The 15,129-nt window shown below is 44.5% G+C and overlaps 1 protein-coding gene across 1 annotated transcript; it reads right to left on the reverse strand.

The window, feature by feature from the left end:
• Window positions 1–2,374: 2,374 nt before the first annotated feature.
• Window positions 2,375–14,533, reverse strand: cdc34a (cell division cycle 34 homolog (S. cerevisiae) a). The gene is made up of 5 exons (XM_069698962.1): window positions 14,087–14,533; window positions 5,341–5,427; window positions 5,044–5,141; window positions 3,574–3,708; window positions 2,375–3,399 (listed from the first exon to the last, which is right to left on the reverse strand). Exons 1-5 carry the CDS (start codon window positions 14,267–14,269, stop codon window positions 3,174–3,176), a joined length of 729 nt encoding a protein of 242 aa, XP_069555063.1. The 5' UTR covers window positions 14,270–14,533; the 3' UTR covers window positions 2,375–3,173.
• Between the last annotated feature and the right edge of the window lie 596 nt (window positions 14,534–15,129).

Genomic DNA, 15,129 nt, shown 5'->3' on the forward strand with positions numbered 1-15,129 from the left:
AAGAGAACACAGAAAAGGTAGAAGCCAGTAAGACCATTAAATCTCAAACAGACTACATGTTCAAATCTAGGTTTAAAAAAAAAAAAAAAAAATTAAGCCGACATCTAATAAAGAGCTTTATTTCAGATTTTAAATAGATTTACAAACCATAAGAAAAAAAGAAAATATAAACAAGAAAAAAAAAAAAAAAAACATCAAGTGATCGTCAAAATATCCACATGTGCATATCAAGGTAGAGATTGTAAACAGTCCTTTGAAGCCAAAAAGCGAGACTCTCCGGGATCAGGTTCACTCGGTCCGAAAAAGGATTTGTTTGTTGGTTGTTGTTGTTGTTTTTTTTTCCTGAGGTTCTTGCCGTTTTCTAAACTGCTGGGTTTTTCCCTCAGTGATGCTGCCACCAATCAGAGCTCAGAGAACTGGGGCTGCGAGTGGGGAGGAAAGACGATAAAACAGTAGTCTGACAAAATAAATGAAATCCCATTCTTCCAAACATCAAAGCGGGGGGGGGGGTGGAGGGGGGGGGGTTTCAATCATTGGACATGTAACAGAAATTCGTCAATTATTGAGGCTTTAAAACTCATTGTGGAGCATTCATGTTTAGATCCTATTTCTGTGCGGCGTGTCAATTTGGTTCTGTACAACTTTTCTGTCGTGTTAATTCGCGTGTCATCAGTTGGTACATTAGTTTATTCGTTTCTCCATGAACGACCCTGTTTTTTCTTTTCTTTTTTTTTTTTAACAATCAAGTCAATATTCTTAATACATACAAGATAGAAGACATTGCAGCTCACACCACAATTTGGAAATAAAAATATTACATCATAACAGAAAAGAAGCCAAAAAAAACAAAAAACAACCTCAGCCCATTCAACAATGCAACAGTTTTAGATAAAATTTTGTTAGAGGACCTTATTTTTATTAATTTATTTTTTTTATCTTGGACATAATCCCAACCCCTGCAGCAGATCTAAAACCACAAACACATCATAACAGCATGGGAGTGAAGAACCGCATTCTCCTGGTCATGCTCAAAGATAAACCCTGTCCCAGTACCTTCCCCCTTTTGCGCTTCTTCTCCACGCTTTTCAGCACATCTTAAAAACGATCAGCGAATATTCACACGCACACGCACGCACAACGGAAACATTATGACAGTAACAATTTCATTGGAAATACTGTTGGGTGGTTGTAATGTGTCTTTTTGAGTGTGCGACAGATCACGCCTGGCAGTTAGGAGAAGGCAGACTGAAAACAAACCTCCTCCATCAAGTCTATATATTCACCACACCATTTTCATTCCTCCGAATCCCTCAGCGCTGCTACCTGATCTCCTCTGAGGTAACGGGCCTCATTGATTCAGGTGAGTCAAGATGGCTGCAGCCCCAGTTTAGCGTTTCAGGATCAGGAGTGGTGGTGGAGGGGAGAGGAGGAGGAGGAGGAGGAGGAGGAGGGGGGGGAGGGAGGGGGGGGGCTTGTTCACACAGCCACCGCTAGGGGGCGAGCCGTGGAGACTTGTGCTACTCTGGAGTTCGAGTCACAAACCACCAACAAGCACAAAAGACAGACGACGTGTCCTCCTCCAACCGAGGACGCAGTCGCTCCACAGCCCTCAGACAACGCAGCCGGTTTGTGAAACTCGAGCTGGAGTTCAGGTCAAGACTGTCGCAAGGCTCAGCTTCACTGCCACGTTTAAAGCACTGCATATTTAAGTAAGTTCAAGCACTGACTGCATAGGTTGTTTTGTTGTTGTTGTTGTAAATACAGTACATTGGATTTCACGAGCAGCAGCGGGCTCAGCGAGCTGTTTCTTAATGCACCCAGGCCACCGGGAGCACGTGCTTGTACGGTGAAGGCTGCGTGGCAGTCGGCCGAGGACGTTTGCGGGATTCTGATCTACATTCTATTCTTTAGTTCAGCTGTTGAATCTTACCTTTCTCACTCGCACCCCGAACACATCTGACAGGTGCTGCTATGAATAAAAAAACTTTTTTTTTTTTTTTTTCTTAAAAGTCGAAACTTGCGCTGTCAGGACGGCGCTGTTTGCGCGGTGCGGTGTCCCCACCTGAGACGTGAAGGTGGGGACACTCTGAGCCTGAATATCTCCCTCCGCCGCCGCTGCGCGAGCGGCTGGCAGGGGTTTTGCTTTCTCCGGTCGGCCCCCGTCAGTCATTCGGATCTGGGATATCGAGGAGTGAGGGAAGGCACAAGGGAGTGTGAACGGCTTTTTGACTTCCCTGTTTGGAGCAGCACGGGCCCCCGGGGGCTTGAAAGGTCAGAGGTGAAGCATGGCAGGGCTTCAAACGGCCCGTTAACCGGAGGTCTCACACACACACGCACGCACTCGCGCGCACACACACACACACACACACACACACACACACACACACACAAACACACGCGCGGCTCAGAGGCGGAAATGACTCAGCTTTTTGAAACACACATGCACACAGTTTGCCAATTTGCCTAAATTAGCTTCCTTTGAAAACGCTCTCTTCCTGCTTGACACTGATCTGATCTGTGACGTTACATTCCAGCCTGTGGATGAGATCACAAAAAGGCGCCACTACTCTTCAGCCACGTTTAAAAAAAAGAAAAAAAAGAAAAAAAGAAACCTGGCGATTACGAGAGCTTTGTTACGCTCAAAGATGGTGGAAGAAATAGGTCGTTTTTGGGGAATTCATTTTCAGTTATCAGTGCTGATGAACAGAAGCAGGAAGTCAAATCTCAAAGTATTAATGCAAGTTCTAGTGCTCTGTGTGTGTGTGTGTGTGTGTGTGTGTGTGTGTGTGTGTGTGTGTGTGTGTGTGTGTGTGTGTGTGTGTGTGTGTGTGTGTGTGTGTGTGTGTAACCTCGACTTAGACAAATGATAAAACCAAAGTAAACATGTCAGAAACAAAATAAAAACAACTTTCTTTTCTTCAATGCATCAGATTTTAGTGTGCGTGCTGTGACTGCACATGTGACAGAAGATTGACAGAGGGGCCAGGGGAAAGTGAGGACTCGGAGGGGGGGCGCAAGGGGGGGCATTTAATGTTCAGTCCACGACAGAAGAGGGAGGTGTGTATTTGTGTGTGTGTATTTTGTGTGTGTGTGTGTGTGTGTGTGTGTGTGAGAACAAGAACTGGTCAGGGGTCGAGGGAGGTGGCGGTGGGTGACGTCACAGGGAGGCAAGGTCAGGAGTCCTCCGTGCCCGAGTCGTCCTCGTCATAGCAACAGTCTTCGTTCTCGTCCTCGTCGTCGTCGTCCTCGAGCTCCTCGTCATCATAGTAGTCGTCGTACAAGAGGTTGGAGCCGTCGTCTGTGGGCGGGACTTGGGTGCGGACGCAGTACTCGTCCAACGTCACGGGAACCTTGACGCCGTCCCGCTCTGCGTCAGCTTTGGTAGCCAGCACCTGCTTCCTGTGACATGAAAAGGAAAACAAAACCTTTAGTGATGGTACTCCAAGTCTCTGCTAGCCTGACAAGTGTCTGTTTGAAGTGTGAAGAATGCTGTGTGTGTGTGTGTGTGTGTGTGTGTGTGTGTGTGTGTGTGTGTGTGTGTGTGTGTGTGTGTGTGTTTTTTGCTCCGGGTACCTGATGATCTCGATGTACTCTCTGTCCTTGCCCTTGCTGTCCCTCCACTTGCGGTACATGACGGACGCGTCCACGTTGGCTGGGGAAAATGTGTTGGGTTCATTCAGCAGAGAGATCACACTGAGCAGGATGGTCCTGAGAGGGGAGGCCGACAGACGAGGGGAAAAAGAAGGAGAGGGATTAAAATAGAGGAAAGCAATACAGGATGAGGAGAAGCGTGGGCGTCGAGAAGCAAGGAGGAAGGTAAGATGAGACAAGAAACATTGAGAGTGCGGGACAAAGACGTGAACAGAGACAGAAGGAGAGTCACATGGACAAAAAGAGAGACACGGGGGCGGGGGGGGGGTGTGAAGGTTACACCCCTGAACATCCATTCATTCAAGCTGCTCATTAGAGACATTAACAGACAATAGTGCTACTCATTATTTTTTACATGAATAAATAAATGAGTAGGACTGAACAAGAGATTGATCACATAGAGGGTGTAATGAAGTACATCTTGTACTGCTGTCCTCTTGGGAAAATATGAGGCCCTTGTAATATGTAATGCTGGAGGGCTGCAGAGGCCCCATTACTGAAGGCACACTTCTTCTCAGCTGTGAGAGATTCAGTCTGAGCTGAGGAGAAACAGAGAATAGAGAAAATCTGGCAGGATGGAACAATTCAATCTTTGTCGCGTAAATATCTGAAATAACAGGAGCACGAATTAGACATCATGTTTGATGCATTTCAACGGCAGCACGTTGGTTTGGCAGTTGAGAAAAAGGCCCCCCCCCCCCGCCGAACGACTGTCTTGTTTTCATGGCGTGTGATCTCCCACCAGCTCGTCTCTCTCCTTTGGGCCACAACGTGGGACCGTTTCTGCTTTTGTGATAATCAGCTGCGGGGCAGCAGAGGGCCCATTATTGTGGATACACTTACATTCAGTTATCAGAGTTTGTGTATGATGCATTAAAAAAAAAAATAAAAGAAAAAGGGAAAGCTTAAGGAGACAGGGGGAGAATGGGAACGCTGCAGGGGTTGGACATATGAATGTGTCAAGTAAATATCTGAAGGGCTGACTGTCATAACACAAGCTGGTAAATACATCAGTCCAACAACTTACTGCTCGGACAGCAGCAATTTAAACTAAAACCTTTCAGTCAGGAGTTATAAACTGATAAATGTGAGTCTGGTAATGCTTATTTTATTTTATGATGCCACGTGAAGCCGTTCGTCTGTGCTGATTGGCGGACAATGAAACAAGTAGGGGTGTGTGTGGGGGGGGGGGGATGTGGACACATCAGAAATACATCAGTTATGTGACATCTAATGAAAAAGGGACGAAAAGCCTGCACAGTCCAATCATTGCCAAGAATGGAAAAAGTTTGGTGTTTTAATCAGGTCAAAGTAAAAAAACAAACAAAAAAAAAAACAAAGAGTGAGCAACGAAAGAAGAGAGAGAGGGAAAAAGAAGCAGCCGGCGAGTACCTGACGTTCTGCGTCGGGTTCCACCTCTCTGAAGGCAACTCGCCGCTCTGTGGGTCGTCCACCGGTGGATGCAGGATAGAGATACAAACATCCCCGTTCTACAGGACGCACCGACACGCAAGTTACACTTAAAATCTAAATATAAGGCTGGGATACTTTCACAGTTTATCCTGAACAAATAAAAACTTTTAAACTTTCAAAAAAAAAAAAAAAAAAAGACATATAAACTTGGACGTGGAGTCGTGTAATGTTTCTGTTACATACTACATGTTTTCTGACGCACTGTTTCAAACTCACCTCATAGATGTTGGGGTGCCACATTTTGGTGAGGAAACGGAAAGCCGGTGGGGAGTACGGGTAGTCGACAGGAAACTTGATGCGAGCCTTTGGGTGAGAGAAGACGTGCATCAGCAACGTGGCACGCCGTATATTTACGCTTCTTCTTCTTCTTCACCTACAGAAAAGCCATAACTACTTCGCTTAAAAGTATGGCTGTTTGGGAACCTGTTAGACCAACGACGACGACCTGATTCCTCCAGCAGCAGCGAGGCAGATGCATTTAATTTAAACCCACTCTTGGTGTCATTTTCTGAAAGTGCGTAGAGGATCCACGTACGTGGCTGCTTAAACTACTGACACACACGGGCACGTGTCTGTGTGGCTGTCGGGACGTTCAAAGAATTAATGCGTTGTCAACCTGCTTAACCATCGCAAGGAAATGTCAAACCCAAACATTTGCCCTGACCTCAATCTGAATCCTGTCCTCACTCTCACTTAACGTAGTCTTCACACACACACACACTCTCTCACACACACACACACACACGTACACACGTACACACGTACACACACACAGCTGGCAAGGAAGAGGACTTCATTCTGGAAGCTGAACAAAGACCTGTATTTGCAGCACTGGTGTCAACAAGCAGAATGAAGATCTCCACAATCGTTCTGATCAGCTTCATTAGTGATTGAGAGAAACCTATAAATAGAAGCTGTAGAGTCACTGCAGACCCGACTGAGGTGGCTGAGCATGGAGCAGCTAATGACGGTGTAATGTAATATGGTGTGGAGGAAGGGAGGGATGGAGGCCCGCAGTGCATTCAGCTGCAGAGAGCGTGGAGCTCAGAGAAACACCGGTGGCCGTGGCGGGGTGGAGGTTGGTTGGTGGTGTAAAGACATTGTGTTTGTCCTCTCCAGCTGTCACTGCAACCCAAGACAATCCACTACTCACACCCATGCTCTGCTATTATATGTCCTCACACTGAAACACCCCCCCCCCCCCCACACACACACACACACACACACACACACACACACACACACACACACACACACAGACACACGCACGCACGCGCACACACACATATTTGCTGATTCGGCATGGTCAGCTGGTCCTCACCACAGAGAACTGACGAGCGGGGGCGGGACTCGGCTGCATGGGAGCAGGGAGGTGGTGGTGGTGGAGGAGGAGGAGGAAAGGGGGATTTCACTTGGAATAAAAGGGGTTGGCCTCTATATAATATTTTAAGCTTTTAGCCCTCTTTGACTGCACTGCATAACTTAACCAGAGTTTATGCAACAAACACGTCTATCAGCGAAAAAACAGTAAAACTGCGACCTGCTATTAGTCACAGAATCTACCGGCTTCAAGGCTCTGTTGTCATTGAGCTGCGTGTCAGTATGTCCTGACCTACATTATAAGATCAAATCAGCATTTGTGGTTCTATATAAAGCGATCCTGACTCGTAACCAACAGAACAAACCTGTTCCAAGCGTATAAAACCAGAGCGGAGAGGAAACACTGACACAGTCTTGAGAGAACAGGAAGGAAGAAAGAAAAAAACAAAAAAAAACACAAAAACACACAAAAAAAAACACTAAATCCCCTGGTTTGACGGCCTCTGCCAGAAAGCTGGCGGCCCGTCAGAGTGCAGGGTTCAAGCCAACAGTATACACATTACAGGCTGGCAGCATTGCAACACATAGCAGCCAGCCACGGGGTGGGGGAGGGTGGGGGATGGTGCGGGAGGGTGGTGGGAAGCTACGCAGCAACAGTGAGTACTTGGGTTTTCTTCCACAACAATGTAAGCGTTAAGATCATATCTACCCACTGGATCCTCTCGGCTCGTATATTTGGGAAAATTGGCTCTCCGGCCGCAACTCCTTCCGCTTCACGTCCACCGCCCACTAAATGAACCGACAGCTACGGAGGATGTTTTAAATAAATCACACTCGCTCTCATCATTAGGCATTACTTTCAGAAAACGTTTGGTCCAATTTCAAATGTTGCAAAAAAGAACGAGAGGGCATGCGGATTAATATGAAGCTTAAATGTCAGTGGTTAAAGGGTTACATTTTTCCGTTTGATTTTCCAAAACGAATAAATAAGATAGTTTTGTGAATCAAAAACTCTTTAAAAAGCTGCTTAAGTCCTGGATGTCTTTGGATAATAAAAAACAATAAATAAGCTAATAGCACAATCAAAATGTATCTCGCCACTGTTGGCAAAGAGCAATTTGTCCAACGATCTTCATCTAAATCTGTTTGTTTATTTTTTTGTAGATACGTTGGATACCAAAAGGTGATCAGACGTGCAAGAAAAGTTATACTCGAGCTGTGGAGTATTAATCAGAATAACTCAGGAAAGTCCTCTGCCTCTCAATAAGTAGACAAATCGTTTAATTGTAAATATCTGAATAAAAATGAATCCCATATCTCACTTTTCAGCTTGTTGCCGGGAGGCCTGTGCATCAACATCAGCCGTAAAACAGCCTCATTCATCACAATCCTGCAGGAGGGTGGAGCCCACCTCCGAGCCTGGTTCTGTCGGAGGTTTCTTCCTGTTAAGAGGGAGTTTTTTTCTTCCCTCTGTTGGAGGTTTTTCTCCCTTAAAGAAGAGGGTTTTTTTTCCCTCCTAGCTTATGTGGGAATTGTTGAATTGTTGTGTTTCTCTGTATACTATTGTAAAGTCTTGCTGTAAGGACGTTAATGTGTTAAGTGCCATGAAATAACCTGTGTTGTCAAATGGCGCCATATAAATAAAGTTGAATAGATATGCATTAAGGGTAAAGCACGAGCATTGATCCCCGTAAGACGGTAAGAGCGCAATTTCCCAATGCAGCTTAAAAGGAGGCTTGAAACTGTTCTCCTGCTGTAACACGTTAGCAGCTCCAGCTATAGATGAATAATCAGGAGGATGGAAGCACCCGACCTGCCCAGGTGACAGCAGACTGTCCATCAAGAGATGGAGGAGAGGATGGACAGACGGATATGCGTATTTGTAAATTTGTTCATACCGTGTACATGCTGCTGTGACGGCTACATTTTCCCCACTGTGGGATTAATAAAGTCTAATCTAATCTAATCTAATCTAAAGAAGTGGAGTTGGCCTTAACACAGACGGGCTGCTTGGTTGGCTCATTTGCTCTGCAGCTGTGAGCAGCTTGTCTCCCATCTCATCAGCACCAAGCAGACAAGAAAAGAAGAAACACAAGAAGGGAGGTGGAAGAAGAGCGACGCCGATGCAGCGCGGTCTCAGAGGGCCCGTATCAGCTTTCTCTTTTGAGTTTCCAGAGATCATTTTATCGATCTTGATCGGTTTTCCTGTCCTTAATACGTTCTGATTTATTAGGCAGAGTTGATGCTTGCCGCCACCGCCCTTAAAGCACGGCATCACGCGCCAAAAGTCAAGCCATTGCTGCTGTCGCGTGGTGCTCTTCGACGTTGTTTTGGCTGAAAGGGCAACTCCCATTTCCTGTGACGTGGGGCGCAACGCTGTGAAGATGCAATAAGGACGAGCTGGAGGCTTCGTGTCGACTGGAAACCCATCAACGTGGGAGCACAGGGACGAGATGTTCTGCAGGAAACTGTGAAAGAGCCTCCGCCATTGCTTCATGAATATGATCTCTTCCATTGCAACTCCAGTAGGTTGTATTTTTTGACAGCTGAATCCAGTGTGCCTCAAATGTGAGTATTAAAAGATATTATAGACAGTTTGCGGGGTGTAATGATCAATGTGTTAAGCACAACGGTAGCTTTAGCCTTTACTGTAGCTCCCTCGCTCTCTCTCGTCACATACAGCAGCTTCAAAGAGATCTCAGCCCATCCCAAAGAGCAAATTTGTATTTGCCCCAACATGCTACTGCTGGCATGCACATCATGCCTCGTAATTGGGCCGAGCGCAGAATTAACAGCGTCCATGGTCAAAAGGTGACTCATTCTGAACATCTCATTTGAGCAGCAGACATGAAGTGCAGCCAATTTCCTGCCAAGCATGCAAAAAAAAGAGAGAGAGAGAGAGAGAAAATCTTATGAAAGACTTCTCTTGTTACCGAGAATACAGAACGCAAGATCAGTTTCCTCTTTCTATGAAATTCGGTGTTGGATTGTGACCTAAAATGCTGCCTTGAAGAGAGAACAGGAATAAGAGGGAGAACGCGCCCACCCTGTGGAAAATGACAGCAAGAAGTAAACCAGGTCAATGCAAAGACCCTGAACAGAACAAATCATTCTGTTCTCCCTGTCCACCCCTTTACTGTCTCTACAGATCACACACACACACGCGCGCGCGCGCGCACACACACGCACACACACACGCGCGCACGCACACACACACACACACACACACACACACACAGACTAAAAAGGTCCTTGTGTAGTGGAAATTCCTTAGCCTACAACACAGACACACACAGGTCCCAGAGATTATCATGTTCATACCCAACAGGCCCCTGCCTCATTATCTCAGCCCTCCGAACACCCAGAGGACAAAGAGGAGAAAGAAAAAGGATTAAAAACTTTGAGTTTTGCTTCAAACTGATTGTTAGGTGATCATACCACATGTACATTTCAAACAAGCAGCCCACAGCCATGTTTGGGGAGGTATGATTACCGCACTAGTGGCCCAAACAGAGGGAAGAGGAAGAGGAAAAGAACACACTGGCTTCAGGGGACAGTTATAACTGTCTCACCTCTGGTCACTGCAGGCTCTCCTTTCAAAAGGGGACCAGTGCAAGGAAGAGCTCGGCCTGCTCTTCATCTGGCTGTTTCAGGATTCCCTCTTTTTTTTTCTTCCCCCTCTGCCCTGCTCTTGTTTCTGTGACACAGCCAGAGGGAGAAACATGACTCCGGCAGCTCCGCTCCGCCCCGCCCGGCCCGGCCCGGCCCAGCCGGGTTGGGTCCTCTTGCCTGTGCCCTCCCTTCCACTGCTACCGCAAGGCTAACATGGGGTCCGTACAAATTATGCAGCATACACCCGAGACGGCAGGCAGGCACACATACAAAGTCAGCTGCTCAACAGGACTGGGTGTCTGTCAACTGATTGTAGAAAGCTAAAACAGACACACATGCCCGGGACAAAACCAAAAGGCAACACCCCTCTTTCTTATATCGGCTGTGAAGACGTAGTCTGTCAGGCGAGAAACGCACTTGACTGAGATATGGAGGGCATTTTATTTCACAGTTTACGTTACAATATCAAGCAACAAAAGATGATACGGACATCCATCCAGTTTGCAGCTCCTTCCACTAAACACTATTACTGTGTTACTACACGCGCAGCATGATTCCTTCTGTGTGTCACCGTACTACACTTCTCTGCAAGGCGTAGGGAGATGACCTCATAATCTCTTTCTGCCGTACACGACACAAAACAGAGCAGGAAGAGGTCTAATCTCACCAAACATGAACTGACACCTTCTGGAGTCACAGAGAAAGCAAAGTCATGGATCCCAGGAGGAGTCGGTTGACCTGCACAAGTCTTTATGTCTGTCCTTGTTGTTTTAGTCACATGATAATAGCCTAACAAACGTGGAGACACAAAACAATGTGAATGGGGTGTTTTAAGTTTTACAGGTGGTAACAGCAATATGCAATAAATATATTTATAAAAAGTACAAATATGCAAACATTTCCAATACTGAGAAACTGAGAGTTTAACATTAACCAAATGGTGATTTGTCTATTTAGTTTCAGCAAAAGTAAAGATGTGTTGTTGTTTTTTTGTCTGTGTAGCTGGTGTTAAAAGAGTTTTGTGTAGATATTCAATTAATTATTGACGCAATAGGCAGCAAGACTAAATCACAGCTTCAAACACACTAACAAAAAGACATTTCTGTACTTTATGCCATGTAAGGTAAAGCCTATTGGTTGAGTCCGTTAGGGGAGGGACACTGCCGGGGTCCTTGGAAAGTACAGTAATTACTTTTGGCTTATTGAGGAGTGACTTGAACTGAACCAAGGTTATAACAACACTTCTGGATTATATTATTAGAAGCAGAAAAAGAGCTTTGACTATTCTTCCATCTGGATGATTTAATTCAGATAAACCTGCAAGCACTTGCAAACAATGCAAATTCCTGAAGAGACAGACTGGAGATCCAAATCACAAACAAGGAGCTCCTCAGCAAATACATTTGTGACACATAAAAAAACCAAAAAACAATCACTGTTATTGCTGTAGAGTGTTTTTAACTGTGTAGAGTGCGAGTATTATTTCATACAAACACTTAAATCTCTTCTATGAGAAAAAACAAATTTGAAAAGAGAGAAAAACGAAGAACAGACAGAGGGAGGATTAAAAAGTCGTGGAAAAAAAATCATTAGCCCTACTAGAAAAGGACTAACAGTTGTATTGTTTTGGTCATAATTACGTCGATCATAGTCGTCCATAATCTATACAGTCTTTCTATAATTAAGTTAAAACATATAGAAAAGAATACTCAGAAATTACACATTAGAATGTTCTTCTTTTATATTTATAGCTCCAATTAAACATGCGTACAATTAAATAAACTTAATAAATATCACAAACTGAATGTGTACAATAACAACACAGAAAGTTAAGTTTCTGTCTTTTGAAAGTCTGTACTGTGAGAGCAGCCAACTCAGCTGCTCCGCTTTCTACATGTCCCAGGACCATAGTCGTCTATGGGACAAACTGGTCCTCTGCCAGCAATCATCAGAAGCTCAGAGCCTGCAGGGATTATTTACATGACAAAGCAGAAGAGACACAGTGAGTGAAGGGCAGCATGTGAAACCTACAGGTCTACGGTCAATTGATTATAATATGCTACCGTGTTCACGTATGCACTGTGGATCCAGGACAGTTTTCTAATACTGTCTGAATGACATGTCAATATGTCCCAGTCCACTGTGCCTACAGTTATAACGCGTTCGTCATGGTGCGACTCAGAGCAACACCCATGTGAAACTCGTACCTGACTCAGCCAGGTTTTGTGTGACGTCAGTATCTTCCCTGTTTCAGATGAACAGGCCACGGCAACGCATCATAACTGCTTGTTTGTTTGGGTCTGGTGGTCTTTTTTTTTTTTTTTTTTTAACTCCTTCTTTGTTAGAATATGGCAAACTGGTTGGATGGAAACCGAGCACAGAACAATGAGTCACAACCATGCGGTGGATTTCACAGTCAGGCTGTGCATTCCTGGTCCGACAAAGGAATCCTGTACACAGCACCCACACAGATACACCGAGCAGCGTCTACGGGAGTCTGGCCGCGGCCCTCCGCTCGTGTTCACGGGCTTCAACAAGATCAAAAATGAACATACTTCAAGAACTGGAAGCATTATACAGCCGAGCTGATGGTTTAGAAACATATTAGACATGTTATAATATCTTGGATTATGTGATCACAGTGGGAGACGTTACCGATTACAATATGGTTTTGCTGTTGTGTGTAAACAACAATCGCTGGACTTCACATTATGATCCCATGATGACAAAAAGCTGTTGTAAAGAGAACAAGTAGAATTTGATTACGTTTCCAGCAACGATTAATCAACGAGCTCATAGACAGAAAATTATTGTTTTATTTTCCGATAAGAAAGGACTATTATGCCCCTTGAGTAAAGGCATATCAACTTTTATCTGATGAATAGTAAAATACCCATCTAAGCCCAATTTCAAAGCACAACTACTATGGGTTCATTAGACTTTGCTGGACAAAGCGCTCTTTGGATGAACACAAGCATTAATACAGGACTTGGAAAAAAAAAAAAAAAAATCACGTCAAGTGTTTAGAAAACTCTGAAGTTGATTGTTTTCCACAATCTACTTAGGTTTGGCAAAAACAACAGTAGACCATCTGCTACTCCAACAAATGCGAGGCTATTGTATTTTACACTGTAGGTGTGTGAACTTCAGTGAGTCACTAACTGTAGCTCCAACTTTTAGGACAAAAACAGCAGCAACAACCAGTAATATAAACAGGTCAAAGGGTCACAGCCTGGGTACGATCAAGTTTTTGAGTTATGCGCTGGAGAATATCTTTTGACCAACACAGTTGAGACATTAATAAGTTAGTGGAGTAAACTGCCTGCCACAAACACTCAGAAACAGGAACAACATCCATAAAACACAACACATATTTAGTCCCCGGGGAGGAAGTGGTGCAAGAAAACAAATTTAAAAGCTTGCGAGAAGTTGTCCAAGCTGCGACTGAGTCTATGTACATTTCTAAAGAAAAAAAAAAAGATGATGGGGTGAGTAAATCTGAAACAAAGAGCCTATTGAACCCTGTTGATCTGAAATAGCGAACACAAAGGGAAATGATTGCGTTACTTCGCCAGATGATGAGCTATTTAGGAGCAACGCCAACAGCCCTTTTTTGTGTTTCATGTTAACATAAAAAAAGAAGTAACTCTGGACTTTGTAGGACAAATTTACCACAGAAAAAAAAAAAAAAAAAGTTTCGGTGTCTACCAGCCTGCCTTACAAAAAACTAACCCCTAAAACCAACTTAAAAAAAACATAAATAAATAAAAAAGAAAAATCAGAGTTAAGAGTTTATTTAAAAGTTGAACAAAGAGCTGCGTTTTATCGCAGCAACGTGAAAACGTAAAGCGCGGATCAGCCACGTTAACGTTAGTAACTGTTACCTGCCGTGGTTGTGAACGGTTACACGGAGGCTGTGTTTTAATGTTTTAATGTTTTAATGTTTTAACCCTTTATACCTTTAAATGTCGGCGAAACTAAACCCGCTGAAGAACAATAGATCCACCGCTAGCTAACACTAGCTACTCACCTTAAAATAACCACCCTCGTAGTGCGTGTTAGGAGGTCCGAATATCGCCACTTCCCAGTTGTACATGTCCGACTCGTCCACCAAAGTTATCTTGAAGCCCTCGACCGGTTCGTCCTGGAGACTTTTCATCTCCAGCATGAGTGCTTTTTGGGAACTGGCTACATGATGTCCATGCTGAGCCATATTCCTCAACGAGTTGAAAAATAAATAATACCAGCGGACCCACCGACAAGACGAGCTGCGACTGGCGAGAAGGACAAAGCGAGAGCTCGGCGGCGCGCACACAACACACCAAAAAAAAAAAACCAAACAAAACAAGAGACGGACGGAGGCTCTTCGCGCAGGGACGTTGGTTTCCGTTTGTGTAAATGGTTCAAAACAGGATCTCAAACCGACTGGGCTTTATCTGGTCAGAGCTCGTGCGCCTTCCTCTGTTGTTGTGCCCCAGCGACTAACGACCGTCGGCTGCTCTCAAGGCAGACGCGTTACTTACTCAACTTCCGGTTTTAGATTTCAAAATAAAAGCCCACGAACCACGAACGTTTTTTTTTTTTTTTTTAAATGCCTCAAGAAAACACAGTTAAAAGCTTCGTCTTTATTTTGAAAGTTCACACAGGAAACGTGATTTAGGTCCCGGTTAGCTTGGTAAGGGATGTTAGCAAAAAAAAAAAAAAAAAAAAAAAAAAAAACTAGCATGGATACTATCTCGGGTGTTGTTGTTGCTGCCGGACATAAAAGAAGCGCGGCCGAGGGACCCTTTGCGTTCAAATGAACTAGTTGTATACAAAATAATGAACCAGAGTCCTGCAGCCTTGTCAGCTGAACTTTTCTCAACTCAGCTGCTCGCTGTCAGTCAGAAGAGGTCTCGATTACTTCTTGCCAAGCAAGGCTTTCTGGGAATTGAAGTTCAAAAGCAATACATCTCGCTGTATTGATCAGATGTCGTGTTGATTTGCCAAGAACATCCTCTGTGTAATAAAATATAACACCACACCTCCTCCATGCACATATGAATGTCTTCCGCTTCATTCACACAGAAAAGA

This window comes from Brachyistius frenatus, unplaced genomic scaffold (genome assembly GCF_029030835.1).
Source record: "Brachyistius frenatus isolate BFR_SWC_R1_liver_20210118 unplaced genomic scaffold, ASM2903083v1 Contig_29, whole genome shotgun sequence".
NCBI classification, from domain to species: domain Eukaryota; kingdom Metazoa; phylum Chordata; class Actinopteri; family Embiotocidae; genus Brachyistius; species Brachyistius frenatus.